The sequence below is a fragment of the Stegostoma tigrinum genome, chromosome 33 (assembly GCF_030684315.1).
Source record: "Stegostoma tigrinum isolate sSteTig4 chromosome 33, sSteTig4.hap1, whole genome shotgun sequence".
Lineage (NCBI taxonomy): Eukaryota > Metazoa > Chordata > Chondrichthyes > Orectolobiformes > Stegostomatidae > Stegostoma > Stegostoma tigrinum.
Window position 1 is genome coordinate 19,986,626 of NC_081386.1, and position 20,682 is coordinate 20,007,307.

Consider the following 20,682-nt stretch of genomic DNA (forward strand, 5'->3'; position numbering starts at 1 on the left):
CTGTGCACCTGTGAAGAAAAAAATCTGTTTTTTCCCTTTCTTATGCATTGTGGCTACCCAGCAACTTACTGTTTTACTATTGTCACTTTTTTAACACAGCACAGCAATATATTTTCAGTGCAATTCAATGCTAATCCTGTTGCCTTGATCTCCGTGAAATTGAAGCATTGGTTTAAAGTGCAAGAATGTTTCAGTTCTTTTCTCTTGCTAAGTTTACGTTGCTATTAAAATTGATTTATCAATCAATTAAGTTTGCTTTCAATATGTGCTCTATTTCATATATTGTCCAACTTTCATAAATTGGAAAAAGCATTTTCTAAATGTGTAGTTGCTATGTCAGTTGGACAGACTTCTATAAGACTCAAGAATTGCTAATGTTTCTGATCAGAAGCAGTATGTCACCACTGAGCCATACCTCAGCTGGGACAATGCAGGCTCGTGTCTGACTTCTTGGCTCTATCCAGGTTACTGTAATAACTCTCGAAATGTGAGTTTATCTGAATTGGACAAATTCAACAGTTCAGGGTTAAACCTAATCAAGTTATTTGGAAATAGTAAGAACTGCTGATGCTGAAGTCAGCGCTAACACTGTGTGAAGCTGGAGGAACACAGCAGACCAGGCAGCATCAGAGGAGCAGGAAAGCTGATATTTCGGGTCGGTACTCTTCTTCAGAAAAGTTATTTGGAATAGGCTTTCGACTTTTGATTGAAGTCTCAGAATAGTGCATTTAGCAATGTGCAAGATAATTAATTCTTAATAACCTTAAAAATACATTAGGCTCAAATGTAACTAACCCATTTAGTTAGTTTCATCAGCATAAGTAGGTGATATAGCTGCAATGGGGCAAGTTGATTTCACGAGATGTAGCATCATCCACCATCTCTGCCAAAGTTTGTCTGTCCAGTTTGAACTTACTGAGCTAGTCTACATGAGATTTGTTCCTGGTATTCGTGGTAAGCCGACAACTTAATCTTAAGAGTTTGTTTCTGTCAGCCATGTTTGCATCAACTAACCCCCAGCTGCACTGTGATTCACACTGATCTATTCTAACTTGTCGTACACTTGCTTTGCATTTTACTAATTGTGAATGTTATAAATTTTCACAATTTCAGAGCATGCTACAGTTCAGCATTTTTAATCTGGTTTTCTTTGCCCTTTACCACAGGATCTTATGGAACAACTTGAAAAACAGGACAAGATTATCAGGAAGTTGAAGAAGCAGCTTAAAGTATTTGCAAAGAAAATTGGAGAACTGGAAGGTATGGTTATGTAGGCTGAAAAACAAGCTTCTCCCGAAATAGCTGCCAGTGAGCTCAGTTGGAATAGAACCAGCAGGTGCTTATAAAAGCCTCTTTTCAATGGGATACATTGAATGTTTCTGTAATTTTGCTGTGCAGTGTTCTTTGTGTGTTCCTTTCTTGGATTAGGTGACTTTTTGTAGAAAATTTAGATGAAAACTTAAGTTTTATTTTGACACAGGAACAATAGTAAGACTAACCATATTAAATGGCATTGCAGGCCTGAGGGGCAGAATTGCCTTCCCCTACACCTAGTTCTTATGTTCTTGTGAAACAATTGAAAGGGCTTACCAAGCTACAGTGACATTAAGCTTGTGGGCCCTTGCCTGCACAGATCTGATTATTACTTTTTTTCCTTCCTTCATTCATGAGATGTGGCCATTGCTGGTGAGGTCAGCATTTGTTGTCCCTCCAAAGATGGGCGGGAGCTACCTTCCTGAAAATCATTGAGTGGCTTGCTCGGCCATTTCAGAGGGTAACCTCTTTGCTGTGGGTTTGGAGTCATGTGTAGGCCGAAGCAGCTAAGAATAAGAGACTTCCTTCCCTGAAGGACGTTAGTGAGTTAGATGCGTTTTCATGGACACTAACATTAGTATTAGTCTTTCTCAGGCCATATAATTCACATGACTCCAGTGTTCCTTGAGGGTTTTGAGTTCATTATTCCAGATCATTAATCCAGGCCTCTAGATCTCCAATCCAGCCATATAGCCACAGTACAGCCAGTCCCCGGGTTGCAAACAGATTCCATTCTGGAGTTTATAAGTCAATTTGTAGGAAGTTGGAACACAATGCAGGATGGTACAAAAAAAATTTTCGTAAGGACATGTTGATGTGTTGGGCCTTTAAACTTACACTACTGTATGGGATCACATTTATAAATACCAGCATTCATTTATCAGTCATAAATCAAGGACCCACTGTATTTTCAAACTGCCGATTTTATGGAGTTTTTTTTAAAATAACGATGTTGAAATTGCTCCTTTGTATGTGAATTTACTATATTACAATTGTCGTACATATTATAAAGTTTTAAAGTTTTATATATAATAGTTTTAAGTGAAATTTGCATTGTGGAAATTAATATTTTTCACAATGTAAAATAGCACCCCTCAAAGTGGCAGCAACATTTGAGCACTAACACTTCAGTAACTTGGGTACATGCTTAGTTTTACTTACATTTGAAAACTTATTCATGTGGTTTTCTCAAAGAAATAACTTGTGAAGTATTCACAGCCTCTTCCTGCTTAAGCAAATAGCATGCAATACTCCATGTAAACAGAGTATTGAGATGGGTTGCCTGCTCATATTTCTTTCTTTGTAACAGTGGGTCAGACAGAGAACGTATCTCCAGCTCAGCTAGCAGACGAACCCATCCGTCCTGTGAATATCCCAAGGAAAGAAAAGGATTTCCAGGGAATGTTGGAGTATAAGAAGGATGATGAGTTTAAGCTCATCAAGAATCTTATATTAGGCAAGTTTGTACTTCTGTTATCTCGGTTGTGTTCACTCATTTATCATTTGAAGATAAAACGCCATCGCTTCTGCAATTGTAATTGTTGACAATGTAGGTTCTGTGGTGTAATTTATTGTTCTTATGGAAATGCACACAATCTTGGATTAAACCAAAATTAGAGTGATAGATAACAGCGATGAGGAAAACGTCCTGAATCTTCCTCCACTAGGACTGGAGTGAGGCATCCTTGTATACTGAATATACATGAGTTGCTCCTTTGCATGCCTTCAACATGATTTACCTCCAATCTCTGCTCTACATACATACACCACAGGATCAAAATCCTCAGACTCCTCCTTATCCCCACATTGATAGCCCTATCACTGTAAGCATGGCAGCAACACATTGGTAAAAGTTAGAGCCAAGTTTCAGACCTCAGTTAACTTGTGTATGTGTTGCATGTGGAAGTCCCTCTACTGTAAGGTAGTAGCCTTGAAGGCTGAAAGACTGTTCCTTATTTGTCTGCTTAGCCGATTGGATGGAGTTGTTACTCTACCTGACATACACATCTTGCATTGAAATTGGACAAACAATTCAGAAATCAGAGGTCTTATTTTTCAGTGACTCAAACTATCTTTAATTGGTGTCATTTATTTCTGATTTAGTTTTGCTTTTTAATGTGATGTAAATGGATACATTTCATCAATAATTACCACATTCACAGCACACAGGATTAATTATTAAAGATTCATCTTACTAAAGAAAGCAAATTTGAAATTCTGTTTAAAGTTCAGAATCAGCTGCAGTCATATCCCAATAGATTGGAATACAATGTCATTGTACTTTACACCAGTGACTGTAGATGTTGCTTGAACTGCATCACAAAATCAAAATAAACTCTAACAGACCAATCTAATTATTTCATAATTCAAACAGTAAACTATGATTTCTGTGATTGACCAAGCACAGATCATCAGTATCACACTGTAATGTCCAAGTGGCTGGAGCAATCACAGTGGCTTTAATTCAGCAAATACAATCCTGCCATTGATTTTAATTAGAGCACAGCCTTGGTAATTGAGCCATTCATCATATCTGGTGCGCATATCTGGCAAGGTTCCTCTGCAGTTCAGTGCATGCCGATCAGTGTGCCAGTGCATTGATTGCTGGTTTTGGAAGTCAGTGCTGCACACCGTTCTTGAAGGTTCACATGTTTGGGGGAGTAAAAATCTCCGTCACAAAGCTGCAACAGTTCATAGCAGGATGTATGCAATGACGTACATCACTTATACCACATTCCTGGAATCACTGTATCATAACAATAATCAGCTATTGTTTTCTCTGTAAATCCTGGCCCTTTGTCCTACATACTCAAGTATTCGAATATAGAGAGCATCCTGACTGCTTATAAATCTAAGTAGGCATATCCTACAACAGTGTCCCCTAGAAATTGTGCTACAGTGCAAAGTGGGCAGAGTGGGATGGTCTGCTTGCTCAGCAATCTGTCCTCCTTATCTGCCTTGAATTCCTCTCACTGTGGGGTATGGTTAGCAGGAGAAAATCTACACTAACATGAGCGAAACCATTGCCCTGCCTTAACTAATTAAAAGAGACGGGATGAGGAGACAGATAATAAGTCTTATCACACAACAGTATTTAGAACCAAAGGGACAGTTCTTGCAGGTATTTCAGTTGCAAGGTGAATTGGTCTGTCTAGGTGTAGCAAAATAGCTTGGCACAGTGGAAATTGCTGCTCTGATTATTTTATTTCCAGTTCAGTACATCAAACATTTCAGGCAGTGAGAGATGCCAAAAGTAAATAACTGTAGATGCTGGAAATATTGGAGATTTTTGGAGTCTTCAACTGAAAGCATAAAAATATAAAAATCCCTGTGCATTGATTGGTGAAAAGAGCTGGTGTATTCTGTTTTCTCTTCATTGTTAAGAAAACTGTGATAGTGACCATGGAAGAACAATGCAAATGACTGTGTTTGATGTTTATCTGACTGTGTCATCACTGGACACTTCCCTCAGGCACTGAAGTGAGGGTGAAGTGGTAACATTGATGAATTTGCACTAGCCCTCCAGTGTGAGTGGTTAAAAATGACAGCGCTCCCAATAAATTTTAGCTATACGTTGATTGGGACTTAAATAGCATCATCTTCAAGTTGGAGGAAAATGATGTGTTAATTAGAGTCATAGAGATGTGCAGCGTGGAAACAAGCCCTTCAATCCAATTTGTACAAGCCTTTTCCAAATTTAGTCTAGTCCCATTTGCCAGCATTTGGCCCATATCCCTCTAAACCCTTCCTATTCATACACCCATCCAGATGCCTTTTAAATGTTGTAATTGTACCAGCCTCTACCACTTCCTCTGACAGCTCGTTCCATGCACACACCACCCTGTGTGGAAAAAGTTGCCCCTTAGGTCCCTTTTAAACATTTTCATTCTAACCTTCAACCTTTACCCTCCAGTTTTGGACTCCCATATCCTGTGGGAAAGGCCCATCGTGTCTTCAGTTGAATTGTGACCAATGGCACTGAAGAACGTGCAGTCTGTACATGTGTCAAGCAGGATTCTACACCATGGCCTGTGCTTGGCCTATACCTCTTTATTTAATGCTATCTTGTGCTGCCTTTCTGAAACTAAATTGTGCTGCTTTTAAATTGCAGAATTAAAGCCTCGTGGTGTAGCGGTCAACCTGATCCCTGGATTACCAGCATACATCCTGTTTATGTGTGTACGTCATGCTGATTATATTAATGATGACCAGAGAGTCCGGTCCCTGCTGACATCAACTATTAATGGCATCAAGAAAATCTTGAAGGTATGAAAAGTTTTTTCATGGATAGTATGAATCCAGGAATTAAAAATCTGTTTCCCTTTTACAATGCATTAGTAGCCAGAATGAAATCAGAATTACAGAGAATTATTGAATTATTACTTGCTGTGAGGGGGATTTATACTTTATTAGTTTACCAATCTATACCATAATCATTCAGCTCTCTATGCGGGTTAATCCTGGTGGGCAGGAGAAGTAGTGACTGTAAAAGCTGGAAATAAGTACCAGGCCCATCGGTTTGTGGACAAAAGAATCAGATTGTATAGCATTTCAAACAGTCGTAGGCCTAAATTTATCAACTGGTACCTGATTTAAAATGATTGATTTAAAGCCAGTGTTCTCTTTGTTGACTTCAAAAAGAAAAGTGCTGATTGGAAAATCAAAATTTTGGAGTTCTGGCGATGGTTAACGTATTTCTCCCCCTCTCCTGATTTGACCTATATTTTAGTTGAGATTTGCAGCATTTAGTTTATATTTGCAGCATTTATTTTGTTTTTATGTGTTGTCGGACAGCCGTCATTTTGCTTCGTGTTGTGTTTACTGTATGCCATGCACCCTGGCATTGACATGATTTCTGTGTATTGTAGTTGCTCCATTGTGACCATATTCAGTGAAACACAATACAAGGCCAGCCACTGTGGTCACTGACAGGCCAGATTGATTGCACTTTAATGAATCCTTTATATGCAATCAGACTGTCAGCATGAAGGCTCTCTTACGGTGACCAATTAGACCCATTTAGCAGGAGTTTAGAGAATGTTGTGTATGAGCAATCATTTATCCTGTACTTGTTTGTAAAGCATTGTTAAGGGGCTCTTGTTGTGTAGTTGCACTGTTCTTGCTTCTGAACCAGGCAGCCTGAATTCAAGTCCCACCTGCTCCAGAAATGTGTAATAACATCTGTGAACAGATTGATTAGAAAATATCAACACATCAGTGCCACCAGAGCCTTACAAATTGTACTAGTGCCTCTACCTCTGGACCAGAGGCCCCAGGATCAAGTACCACCTGAATAGTTTTAAGGAAGAACTCAAGATCATTTTATATGTGACTTAATTGAAACATATAAAAATAATCAGAGGGTTAGATAGGGTGGATGGGTAGAGCCTTTTTCCTAGGATGGTGACGGCGAGCACGAGGGGGCATAGCTTTAAATTGAGGGGTGAAAGATATAGGACAGATGTCAGAGGTAGTTTCTTTCCTCAGAGAGTAGTAAGGGAATGGAACGCTTTGCCTGCAACGGTAGTAGATTCGCCAACTTTAGGTACATTTAAGTCGTCATTGGATAAGCATATGGACGTACGTGGAATAGTGTAGGTTAGATGGGCTTGAGATCGGTATGACAGGTCGGCACAACATCGAGAGCCGAAGGGCCTGTACTGTGCTGTAATGTTCTATGTATTTCAAACACCGTCTGACAATACTGTAACTGAGAGCCAAGTAACTGGGGAATGAAGGATTCATAACAAGAACAGTGTAAGATGATACTTCATCAAAGGGTAGGACTTACTAACAAACAAGAATGATGTGGTGTTGAGTTTCCAGGATGTTGGTTTCATTAGGTTTGTTGTATCCAGGAGACATCTGACTGCAGTTTGTTTACTACATGTGCATGATGCTTGGTGACATAGTCCTAAAGAAAATATAGGCATCAGTGAATCAATGTGACACGTTACAACCTGATGTCATCTACACAAATGATTTAGTTTGCTGTTGAAATAATGTCCTGATTTAGCTATCTACCTTTCCGAAAAGGTGTCACAGTTTAGAGAGAGGGCAGATGTGATTCACTGCCAGGGAATAGAAGATTTTAATTATGAATGAAGATTGAAGAAAGGGCTAGAATTAAAAAAAAATTAAGTTGATACATATCAAATGTGTTCAAAATTCTGTGACATTTGATGAAGCAAATTGGGGAGAAGCATTCCCCCCCCCCGACCCCGACCTTGTCTGAGTCCGTAACTAGAGGGCAATCATTTAAAATTAAAACAAAAGGAGAGGCGAAGAATTATTACAATACAGTGAAATGTAAGGATATGGAATGCTGTAGCAGAAACATTCGTGGAAGCAGAATCTTCAATAATAACCTTGTAAAGGAAAGTGGTTAATATTTTAAAGAAGAAAAATGAAAATGGTATAGGGAAGTAAAACAGAATGAAATGATTAGAGCTTTGAGTTCTGTCATAAACAAATAGATATTGCCACTCTAATAATACTGTAATCCAGTGGAATATCAAGGTGAATGTGTGGTATAGTGTGGCAATACATGCAGACAATAGTTGTTTAGGAACAGCATTTAAAATGCCCCAGAACAATTCCCCAGCTGTACACAAGCTAAAGCTAAAGTAACTGGTGCATCTGAAGGCATAGTCCACAGTATTAATTTTGCAGCCTGGGATGGAAAATCTACTGAGTTACAATAAATGAACTTTTAAGTTTTGTTTTTGTATTACAACTGGATCAAACCCAGTTCTCTTGCCACATGATCGTAAGAACTGCAATGTTGGAGTCAGAGATAACACCGAGTGAGCTGGAGGAACACAGCAGGCCAGACAGCATCAGAGGAGCAGGAAAGCTGACGTTTCAGGTCAGGATCCTTCTTCAGAAAAAGCTTTCCTGCTCCTCTGATGCTGTCTGGCCTGCTGTGTTCCTTCAGCTCCACACTTTGTTATCTCTTGCATTTTGCCAATCAGATTTTTTTTCTGGAGCCATTTTAATAAAAGGAAAATTGAAGAAGCTGAACTTCATTGTGGGGAATGTAAATGAATTAGTTTAGAAACAGTTGAGGTTAGTGGGCTTTTACTGAATATTTAATACAGGAGAAAACCTGAACTTTCAGACACCATTGTGGGGAAAATGGAAGTTCAGTCTGACCATATTGTCACCGTGTGCACATTTATTAATATGTAACCATCAGACAATATCCACATTATGGTTCGAGGAAGCTGTGGTGCCATTCTGTTACTTCGCACCAGATGAGCTGAATATAAAAGCCCCATCCAAATTCAGTTGAACTCCACTGTGAATGACAACTTATTATTATTATTAGCAGAAAGTTGACAGCAAACAGTGGTGAGACAATGGTTCTGAAATTATCAGCATCACTCTGTTGTGTGTAAATTACCTCAAGTGATCTATAATTCAGCTACTTACTAAGAAATCTCACAGACAATCAATCAAAGACCAAAACAATTACTTAAACTTCATTGCATATAGCAACCAAAATAAGACCCCGCAAGTAAGCAAGTTAAGCCTCACAACCCAACTTACCTATTACCCGATTAATGGTGGAATTTAGCTAAGATTCCAACCAATCACATCTATCTCTGGATATGTCCAGGTTCGATCCTTGTGTAATTTCCAGAGTTCTGCTGCCAAAGAATCCCAAAGTTGAATTCCTGTGGGATTTTCTGTCTTGTGAAGTTTATAGTATGACATTATAGATTATCCTTTAGATCCGTTCATCCACAACATTGACTATGGTACTGGAATTGTCAAGCCTGTAGCTTGTCTTCCTTTCAGGGTGGCTTCCCTGTTCCTTGTTACATTTGTTGTTAAACTGTTTCCTGGGAGAGAGGAGACAGCTTGTTCATGTTGCTTTGACCCCTCCTTACTAGGGATGATTTAACTGGCATGTTACCTTTAATTCCTTTTATCTCAGGAAGCAATTTATTCCCAGAAAGAGTTACTGCTGATTCTTTTAATCCCTGAACAGCAATTAAAGTTTTTAAGTTTGCTTGCATCACAACTGGCTGAGACTAACTGCTTCTGTGAATCAGCACTGAATTTGGGTGTATTTGGTGCCTGATGTTAATTTCTACAGCAGGATACTTGGGTGTTGTGGTATGAGGGAGATTTCATTTAATACCAGTGGACATCAGGATCAGCTACTACATCGTTAATACGTTTTTTTATCCATTAAAATAAAAGGTTATACTCAATGTCTGCCTGCTTGTTTATAATGGCAGATTTGCAATTTTGATCTTTGCACAGTGTTCTTCTAATATGATTGAAATATTGAATTTCAATTCTGATTGAACACCTTTAGATTTCAGAATAGGACCTGATCGTCTCTCGGTAGGGAATTGTGAAATTATGGGTGTATCTAGGACATTCCTTATACAATAATTAACTTGAATGACAATATTTCTGTGTCTCATGACATGAGTCATAAGACAAACTTAATTCGATAGTCAGAGCACCTATATAAATTAGCTGGGTATCCACATTCTTTTGCATTTTGCTGAAATTAAGTGACAATTCTGTGCACATCTTACCTTCCCATACAATAAACATATCTTGATATTTTACAATACTGTGGAATTACAGGATTGATAATGTTTATTTGTAATATGGCAGCTCTCTTAAAACTCAAATTATGGTGAGCAGAACTAAATATTCAAACTGAGAACGTAACAATCTACTGCTGTTTCACAAGGGAATATCTTTCATTACACTTACATAAGTTGTTGATTTCCTGCTCTTGTTTTCTCTCAACCTACTTTTATTTCAGAAAAGAAGCGATGACTTTGAAATTGTGTCATTCTGGTTGTCCAACACTTGTCGCTTTTTGCATTGTCTTAAGCAATACAGTGGAGAAGAGGTAAAATGTGGTTTTGTTCACTCAAATAAATCTTATCTTAAATATGTTACTGTGCTACCCTTATAGATTATGTACATTTTCCATATTACAACTGCATGTTTCTCTTGTGCTTGCTACGCTCTGTTAAAATGGCAAAAGATAACTCAAAACAAGAAGTCCATGGTGCCACAGAACAAGGCTGTAAATGCACTTTTCAAGCTTTGTGTTTAGATTTAGAGACAGCTTTAAAGTTCTTCAAAACTTGAAAGAATTTGGTTGCATATGAACTAACTGGTTTGATGTAATAGAACAGAGAGCAGAAACAGACGTCAAGAGATGGCTATATATTTCACTTTATTCATTCTACTGTTGAATAATTTTTCCTAATCACCATTTGCACTTACGGTAGGATAAATTGACATAACATTTTGTTTAAGTGATTGTAAGTTTGGAATTTATCATAATTCCTGGTAAACTATGTACATTTAAAGTCTGCCAGTCAGATTATGTTCAACCATGCCACAAGTGTGCTAAAAATGAATGCACAGGATATCTTAGACACTTCTCAACTCCCTTGTTCACAAGAGAAAAAACCTGATGCATTAATCCATGAATCCATTGACCTTGAATCCATTGTCAGTTGTCGTGAAAACTCATCTGGTTCACTAATGTCCTTTAGGGAAAGAAGCTCCCAGCCTTACCTGGTCTGGCCTATGTGTGACTCCAGACCCACAGCAAGATAGTTGACTAGAGGGCAGTTAAGAGTCAATGAGGGATGGGCAATAAATGCTGCCAGCGACACCCTCATCCCAAAAATGAATTAATAAATAATATATACAGGCCCCATTTGGAAAATGGACATGGAGTTTATCCACATGGTCCATTCATTCACTACAGCACTAATCCCAATAAATCATAGAAATTTCACACACATTAGCACAAGTAATCAAAACTAGTTTCTATAAAGTTTTAAATTAAGACTGACAGCAAAAGTAATGAAATCTCTTGGTGAGATGTGTAGGTTATATTACATTTTCTCTATTTACTTCAGTTGTGTAGCAGTCTGAAGAGCGCACTCTCTGTGGAAATAACTTACGCGTCTTTGTTTTACCAATGTTCTATGTGATGTTTTAGGCATTTATGAAGCACAACACTCCTCGACAGAATGATCATTGCTTGAGAAATTTTGACCTTGCTGAGTACAGGCAGGTTATAAGTGACCTAGCAATTCAGATTTACCAACAGCTGACAAAGGTCATGGAAAACATCTTGCAGCCAATGATCGGTAAGCATTCGTAAATAATGAGAATTTTAAAAATACACTTGTTACTGAGATCAAACACTACCTGCAACTTGTTAGATCAGAAAGCTTCTGAATCTCAGTTTATTGTGAAATGAGTTGCTTTTGGGTGGAAGGAAGAGGAATTGATTTGATAAAAGTCCATTTAAGGTTTGAGTTCTGAATTATTTTTTGAATAAGGGAATATAAATTTATAGTTGTAAATATAATTAAAACAAAAGACATACCACTTTTATTCACATAGTTCGGAGTACTATTCTGTTAAGAAACGAAATTCCTTTTAATTGTTATTGAATTCTTGATGTTCTAGACTTGGGAGAGGTGGCTAGTTTACCCCTATGTTAAAGACCTAAGATGGGTTTTATTTTTCTTGCTTTTGAACTGACTGTATGTATTTGGGACAGTCCTTTTATTCCCATTATAATGTTGTGAAATCATGTCCAGGACACTACTCCAACGCAAAGAGATGCACCAAGATAAGGTCCTGCAATGCCTTTCTGTAAACTTTCCTGGCTGGAAAATACAACCTTGTTCTTTGTTTTGTGAACATTGTGTACAATCATGTGGTTGACCACTGTGTGTTTTGACATTGAGTGAAAAAATGCAATGTTCTGTTTCCTATGGGTCCCACCAGCCTGTGCAGGCACTCCTGCAATGTTGAACATGTAATGTCAGGGATGCTGAAGAAGCCTTTTATTCTGTTGGTAGAGTAGGGGAGAAAAGCAATTGATTAACAGAACTTAAGATGGCAATATTAAACAGAAGTGGAGTGTACAATGTTGTGTTTGGAAATTAGATTAACATGAAAGCATTAGTGCTTCATGTGAGGAAAATTAATGTGTTGGCCATAAAGGACTGCTATTAACCATTACTGTAGCTGCAAACAGAAAACTGGATTGAAAGTTATGATCCTAACTTCCTTGTACTCTGAAATAGTTTCAGGTATGTTGGAACATGAGACTATTCAGGGGGTATCTGGCCTAAAGCCCACGGGACTACGGAAGAGGACTTCCAGTGTTGCAGATGAAGGTACCTACACTCTAGATTCCATTGTCCGGCAGCTGAACAATTTCCATTCCACAATGTGTCAGCATGGCATGGATCCAGAGCTCATCAAACAGATCATCAGGCAGATGTTCTATATCATTGGTTCTGTCACCCTCAACAACTTGCTTCTTCGCAAGGACATGTGTTCATGGAGCAAAGGAATGCAGATCAGGTACGTGATCCGTCCAGAATCAGTAGAAAGGCTGTGTACTCTGCAGTATTGTTGTCAACATTTGCTAAATAACCTGTTCAGTAACAACACCTCTGAATATTGCATAACTCTGGAGCAGATGGGACTTGAACCCAGGCCTTCTGGCTCATAGGCAGGGACACTACCGCAGTAGTACAGGAGCACTTGTAGCACCTTTGGATACTTTTTGTTCACCAAAAAGCAAGACCATTCTAACCTGGCCAATGACCATTCCGTCAGTATACAGTGTACCATCAGCAGAGTGATAGAGGGGTTGTTGACAGTGCTGTCAAATGGCACGTGTATGACAATTACTTGCATAATGCTGTTCAGGGCCGTTCAGCTCCTGACCGCATTACAGTCATGGCCCAAACATGAATGGAAAAGCTGATCCACAGAGGTAAGAGTGATAGGACTTGACCCATGGCAGGATTTGACACTGTATGCCATTAAGTGTATCACTGGTCTTCCATGGACGCCACTCCAACAATGCTGAAGGACAAAGCAACCTGTTTAATTGTTGCCACATCCACCATTCTCAATTGCTCACTCCTTTCTCAACCAAAGCACAGTGACAACAGTTTACCAGCTACACAATGCACTGCAGTAACTCACCTCGGCTCCTTTGACAGAGTCTTCTAACGCCACAACTTCCACTACCTTGAAAGGCAAAGGTAGTACATGTGTGGGAAAACCACCACCTGAAGTTCACCTTCAAGCCATTCACCATCCTAACCAGGAACTCTATCACTGTTCCCTTGCTTTCACTGGATCAAAATCCAGGAACACTCTTCATAACAACACTGGGTGTCCCTACACCATAAGGACTGCAGTGGTTCATGAAGGCAGCTCACCACCACCTTCTCCAGGCAACTTAGAAATTCTTAATAAATGCTGGCCCAGCTCGCTATGCCCACGTCCCATGAACAAGAGAGAAACTTATGGATATTATGCAACGTTATCGTTTATACTTGTATGTTTTTAACAAAAGCATGACAACAATGCAAAAATAATGCATTTCAAAATTGATTCAATTCAGTTTTTGTCTATTTTCTTAAATTAGATAATGCTTGAATAATCTTAAGGTGATAATGGGAGGAAAGGTCTCTATCGTGAGGAACAAAGGATTTAATAAACTAATAGAAATAAAAGGAGACAAGTCTCCAGGTCCTGATGGTGTACATTCCCAAGGTTTTAAAGGAAGTGGCTGCAGAGATAGTAGAGGCATTGATTGAAAAATGCCAAACTCACTGGACCTGGGATGGTTGCAGCCAATTGAAAAACTGCTAATGTGCCACTCATGACCAAAATGGAGGGAGACAGAAAGCAGGAAACTTCAAGCCACTTAGTCTAATATCTATCATTGGGAAATGCTAGAGTCCACTGTTAAGGAAGAAGTAGGACATTTAGAAAAGCTTCATGCAATCAGAGTGAATATGGATTTGTCAGTTGTTAAGTAGTTTTTTTTTAAAAACCCTGTTTCTTGGTTATGTTCTGTCTTAAGTGAAGTGAAATGACCCTGTTTCCTTCCTTCCTGTTGTCCCCCACCCCTATAGAAATTTATTCTTCTGCTTACTCCAGTTTAATATTTCTGTTTCTTGAACGGTTTTTACGTAACAACCTGTTCAGAAATGATTTCATAATTTCAAAAGATTTTTTTTAATAATCCCCTACCCTGTGAGGGCTCTGTCTTTGAAACCAGTCGGGTGTGATACTGTTCTTTTTGCTCTGCAGATACAATGTGAGCCAACTTGAGGAGTGGCTGCGGGACAAGAATCTGCAGACCAGTGGGGCAAAAGAAACTCTAGAGCCTTTAATTCAGGCTGCACAGCTACTGCAGGTGAAAAAGAAGACAGATGAGGATGCAGAAGCCATTTGCTCCATGTGCAATAATCTTACCACTGCTCAGGTATGCCACCTGTATGCTATCTTTCTCGGCATGTGTGTGCTGTGTGTCTGCGCATGCACTGCCTTGCTGTGTATATGTTGGCTCTGCGCATGTCCTGCTGTGCTGCTTGTATTGTCTCCACGTTTATACCTGTCAGTTATGCTCTTAAATAATTTCAAATTAATTTTTAGAACAATTTTCTTGCCAAAATTTGCTCCTTCCTTCTTTGAAAGTGTTGATTCCTTGCTGGGGTACGGTTCAATATCGGAATGATTTCAATCGAACAGTCACTGATCATCCTCTGGAGGCTTGATCAGTTGTTCTTTATTTATATCTGAGTATCAATAGTGAATATTTTGCTGTTGATTTGACCAAGCCATCAGAACTGAATCCTCTCCGGTCCTCAAAGGACACCTCCAATGGGAATAGCCTTCAACAATAGTTGGCTAATTCTCCTCAGTATCTAAATGCAAGGCCAACTGGACAGTTGCCCCAGCTGCCCCAATACATTTCAGAGTATTAAACTTGAGCCTTCCTGTGGATTACTAAAGGATTTCCAAAATACTAATAAATCAGTAATCTAAAACTAAGAGTTTTTTTGGTTGTTTGTCAGTATTTTCCAACTTGGGATGGGTCAGTGCTACCATGGTAAATTTCTTGTGTACCAGCAGTGGCTACAAGGATACAATCACCAGTTTGTAAATATTATTAACAGCACAACTTTGTTGTAACTTAAGACACATATTCTGTCTTCATGGAAACCTGTTCTATTTGAACTCCAAACTGACAGTGCAGACTTATGGCAACTGACGAGTCGTGATTATCAGCAACAGGATGCTCTGTGCTCCTTCTCAGTCCTTCCAGGAATTATTCTTGTGAAAAACATTGAAAGTTATGACAAAATATCTTGGGTGTGGGGCAGGGAGTCAAGAAATAAATGTTTCCTTTAAGGCCCTTACTTTGGATTATGTAAATAAAAACAACTCCAAAAAAAAAGTGTGGATGCTTGAAATCCGAAACGAAAACAGAAATTGTTGGTAAAACTCAGTAGGTCTGGCAGCATCTGTGGAGAGAAATCAGAGTTCACGATTCAGATCCAATGACCCATCTTCAGAATGAGAACTGAAATATTAACTCTGCTTTCTGTCCACAGATACTGCCGGACCTGCTGAGTTTTTCCAGCAATTTCTGTTTTTGTTTATGTAAATCTTGTTGTTTATCTAAGAATTTAAGAAAAGTTGTGTTTGGTAGTTTTATGTTGGAGTTGAACTGATTTAATTAGAAAAGGATTAATTGGTCAAGGAAGACAGACAATAAATTTGTTATGAATGATGTACCATTAAAATTTATTGAGTGATAATATCTCAGTGTTGGATTACGTTGTAGCAGTTGGTATGGCAAACCAACTTAGTGACATGATTCTAAGTTGCATTGTTAAAGATTGTAATAGAAACTACATTTTTTGTCTTGCCGAACAGATTGTGAAAGTCCTAAATTTATACACTCCTGTTAATGAGTTTGAAGAGCGTGTAACTGCCTCATTCATACGCACAATTCAGGTAAAACTTTTTAAGTTCTTTCTTAAATTTTCATTTCTGTACAGAAATGTTTCATGTATGTTGTTCTCCCCTTTCTTCTCATTTACATTAAAATTTTACTTTGGGAACTTGCTGTACGGATACCAGAATGTTCAATGTGACGTTTCATTTTGTGTCTTGCGTTATAGTAAATGATCCATTTTCTTTTGTTCAGTATAGCTGCTTCTGACATTTTTTGGCCTTCTGATTTTTCTCATGATTTATTCAGCAAATGGGTTGATAGAAAAGTTCAAGTATTTACTGGTCTTGGATTGTAATAATTATTCAGGGCTTCCTAATGATAAACTTGAGGAATTGGTGACAGAATTTAGTCAAATGTTGAAGCTGAGCAGCTTTGAACTAAATTTGTTTTTTGTTGCTGCTCTGTGTTCTTGCAAACTAGAGGAGTTATGATCTCATTACAAGACTTGTTTCTAATGTGAGGTTTTAAGGAAAACCTTTGAAAATTGTGTGGAAGGGTTTTTATATATGACACAATCCTTCAGTACAAGAAACAACAGCATAAGTGGTAAGCCTAACAGAGTGGGTAAAATTTGGCAGATAGAATATAATGGGAAAACAAGTAGTTATGCACTTTGGCAGGAGGAATAGAAGAGTTGAGTATTATTTAAATAGAGAAAGACTGCAAAAAGCTGTGACACAGAGATTTGAGGTGTTCATGCAAGACCACAAAAGACTAGCATCCATGTTCTGGTGATAGGGAAGGCAAATTGAAATAAAGCCCAACATTCAAAGGAAATGAAGTACAAAGTTAGCGAGGTCAAGCTAAACAATACTAGGCACTAGTTAGACCACAGCTGTAATACTGTGAACAGTTTATGCTGGCATTGGAGGCAGAGCAGAGCAGGCTCATTAGGTTCATCCCAGGTGAAGAAGGATTTTCTTATGAGGACACGTTGAGTAAGCTAGACCTGTACTCACTGGCGTTTAGAAGAATGAGAGGAGACTTTATTGAATCATGTAATATTCTTAGGGGATTTGACCGGATAGATGTTGATGGGTTGTTTTCCCTTTGTGAGAGTCTAGGACCAAAAGGCATAATTTCAGAATACGGGGTGGGCCATTTACAAAAGAGATGAGGAAAAGGTTTCTTCTCTGACAATAGCGAATCTATGGAATACTTTGCTGGAGAGGGTTGTTGAAGTTCAGTTGTTAGGAATATCTAAGGCCAAGAGACAGATTTTTATTCAGCATGGGTATCCAGCTTTATGGGGAAAGGCAGGAAGATGAACTTCGGGATTATAGATCAGCCATGATCTTTTTGAATGGTGGAGCAAAATCTGGGCTGAATGGCCTACTTCTACTCTTATGACTTATGATTGTTTCTCTGATTGTACTGACACATTTAGTAAAAGGCTGGCAAGGTTAAAAAAAACTTATTTCCTGTACAGGTAACATTTGTAATCTGTATTTCTGCCTACCCCTTTGATAACTATCTTCTAACTTTCTGTTGCATTTTCTAGGTTCGTTTACAAAATCGAAAAGACTCCCCTCAGCTGCTAATGGATGCAAAATTCATATTTCCAGTCACATTTCCATTCAACCCATCTTCTTTAGCACTGGAAAGCATTCAGATTCCAAGCAGCATGAACCTTGGATTCCTGTTGCGTGTCTGAGGAACACTGAAGATATCAATTCTACATTGGTCAGAGAATTGTCATCCCCATTCACTACATACTGCTAGAGCAACGTTAAAATATTTGCATTATAAAGGAATGTGTGCTGAAGTTGAAGAAAGCCAGACACATTCATGCAGCACCTGGTGATGACTGCTGTGCTGTAGTTTTGATGAATATACTTTGAGTTTAATAACTGTAAATTGAGGTTGTGTCATACTTTAATTATTAGGAGTTGGAATAAAGGGGAAGTACAATTGCCATATATAGTACCGTTTGTCTAATAGCTATTATTTAAGTCAATATATAGAAGATGTAGAATACAAAGGTCTGTTTAAATGTAATCTAGAGATTATGTTGTTAGTTTTGGTGTTTTGCTTAGCACATTTATTACAGTTACCGTGTTTAGTGTCCTCTGACTATGCTGAACTATACATTTAGCACTGCACCCATTTAGTGTTGGGTTGTAGTTCACTAAAAATATTTCATGTCAACTTTACACCTTTTTCACAGTCATTTTAAACTTAATTTATGCCAGTAATAATCACTATTTTAGGTTCCAAATTTCACTTAAAGCACAAAAACACACAGAAGGGCAAAATATAAAATTCTCCAAAAATCATGAAGGCATTTGACACAGGAAAACAAATTATAGTTTGAACAATACTGTTTTTTTCAGTATTTGAATTCATAGCTTCTTCCCCTTTTAAATGCGCCTTATTGGAATTTCTTCCGAATTTGCAATACAGGAATTGCTCAATTATTTCATTTGTTTGTAACTGTGTATGTTAAGATTGAAGAGGACAACCGTAGAAGTAGAATTAGAAATATTCCCCCCCCCTCCACCCTGAGTATTTGCAATACAGTGTTTAGTGACCACGGGGGTCAGACATCATGCAGGATGCTGTGACTATGGTGCAGGCATCACCCTAAGAGGGCAGCTTCAACCTCAAACCACACCACCCTCCAAATTCTCAATGTTGCAGGTCTGTTGTGGTTTCAGTTCTGAAAACTTTTAACCTGATATTCCCAATTTAAGGATAACTGGTGCTGTGACTGGAAATTGAACCAATATTGAGTTCATAATCACTTTACAGTGGCCAAAAAAATCCTTATTGCACCCTTCATTGTTTACAGATTTTAAGTTTTTTTAAATATATTGATCAAGCATCCAAATTCAGAAACCTGATTTTCCAAGCAATGGTTTACATTATCCAAATGGTGTAATATGTGTGCCTATTTATAATGCTACTGGATATCTCATATTTAATAGAAAGCAAAAGTCTTTCTAGATGCTGTGGATTAAAGGGTAATAAGCTCCTCTAGAGTTATGGAGTTGTTTAAACGTTCCACAATTATCTCACAAATCAATGTTGGTCAATACTTTGATAGAAACATTACTGAATCTGTGATCATTATCTATCTTTTGTTTTTGCATTTTTGTACATTTCAATCTGGTAATGTCTTAAAATATAAAATGCCCCAGACATGTCTCTTGCAAGTTCTCTTTTGCAAGTATTTGTTTAATTCAACACATTACAGAATGAATCGAAGCATCACATTTGGCTAACCCGAAAATAATAATAACCTTTGCTTATTCACAAACATGTGGTTGTGAAGAGGACAAATTCGGAGACAGAGAAATAAAGATCCTTAAAGAAAGATTTCCTGGGAAATCAATTCGATCCAAAAAGTAGTTGTCAGTCCACAATACTGTAACTATTCAACAACAGTATTTGTTTCTTTGCTTTCAAAATAATATAAAAGCCAGGGTACAAAGTAGAAGTTGTGCTATGAATCTTAGCGCATGTAGAACAATGTAAAGATTGCATTGTTCTTTAATGATGTTGAGAAAGTATGAAGGCAATCTTCCTTTGAAATATTGGTTGTGCACTTTAGTTAAATCCTATGCGTATATATAGTTTTCTGTTTCCTGCTTATATTGTATTTTACTTTTTTGTATCATAAACTGTTATGAAACATAAGTACATTACTAGTGGTTAGTGTTAAGGAACTGGAGATATTTAAAATATCAACAACAGCAGCTAGCTAAAACCAATTGCTGTTGCACTACCTAGATCACTAATGTTGACCATGGATGCTTGCTTCTGTACTTAACCAGCTCGCAAACAATGAGTATGATATTGATGTACAGAAAAGTTATGAAAGCCCTGTAGCATTTCCTGTTTGTTGCAATTGGTAAGTGTGTGCATCATGGCAAATGTATATTGAACTAGGTACTAAGGTAATGTCCAACTTGTAAAAACAAATAAAAATTTCAACAGTATAAGCACATTTTGTATTCTTTTGAGATGATATGAAGCAGCCCCTGTCCAATCCCAAAGCAGTTAGTCTTTATATAAAATAGTTTTATCTTCTGAATTGTTTCAATCACTGACTTGTTGCTTGCCTTCGGAAAGCAGCTTAAAACTTTGGCCTCAATATAAGGCAATGACATCCAAACTAAACGGCCGGAAGCACGTGTGCATATTCCCAAAAAGAAGTGTGCTGTCACCAGATTGGGAATGGACAAATGGAATACCCTTTACCCACAGCTGAAGGATGTGGAGTTGCTGGTATTGCTCTGGGGTGGACAAAGTCAGAAGTTACATAACACCAGGTCATAGTCCATTGGATTTATTTGAAATCACAAGCTTTCGGAGCGCTGTTCCTTTTTCAGTTGAAGTGCCTGATTAATGAGCAGTGCTCTAAAAGCCCTGTGATTCCAAATAAACCCGTTGGACTATAACCTGGTGTTGTGTGATTTCTGACTTTGTACAACCAAAGCAAACATTAGTCCCTGGGCGTATTGTCCAATTTTGTTTGAGGTACCTGCTATAATAGGAATGATAGGATAATATGATAG

At 38.1% G+C, this 20,682-nt stretch overlaps 1 protein-coding gene across 4 annotated transcripts in view; it reads left to right on the top strand.

Annotated features, from left to right (window-relative positions):
* The window catches only part of LOC125467222 (unconventional myosin-Va), a 199,052-nt gene extending 178,959 nt beyond the window's left edge, over window positions 1-20,093 (top strand). For all 4 annotated transcript variants that reach the window (XM_059639156.1, XM_059639158.1, XM_059639155.1 and 1 more), the window contains 9 exons: window positions 1,167-1,260; window positions 2,624-2,770; window positions 5,426-5,580; window positions 10,109-10,198; window positions 11,312-11,462; window positions 12,414-12,696; window positions 14,449-14,623; window positions 16,081-16,161; window positions 17,664-20,093. In XM_059639156.1, coding sequence (XP_059495139.1) covers window positions 1,167-1,260; window positions 2,624-2,770; window positions 5,426-5,580; window positions 10,109-10,198; window positions 11,312-11,462; window positions 12,414-12,696; window positions 14,449-14,623; window positions 16,081-16,161; window positions 17,664-17,816 — 1,329 coding nt within the window. In that variant the 3' untranslated portion in view covers window positions 17,817-20,093. The remainder of the gene's footprint in view (window positions 1-1,166; window positions 1,261-2,623; window positions 2,771-5,425; window positions 5,581-10,108; window positions 10,199-11,311; window positions 11,463-12,413; window positions 12,697-14,448; window positions 14,624-16,080; window positions 16,162-17,663) is intronic.
* The last annotated feature ends 589 nt before the right edge of the window (window positions 20,094-20,682 follow it).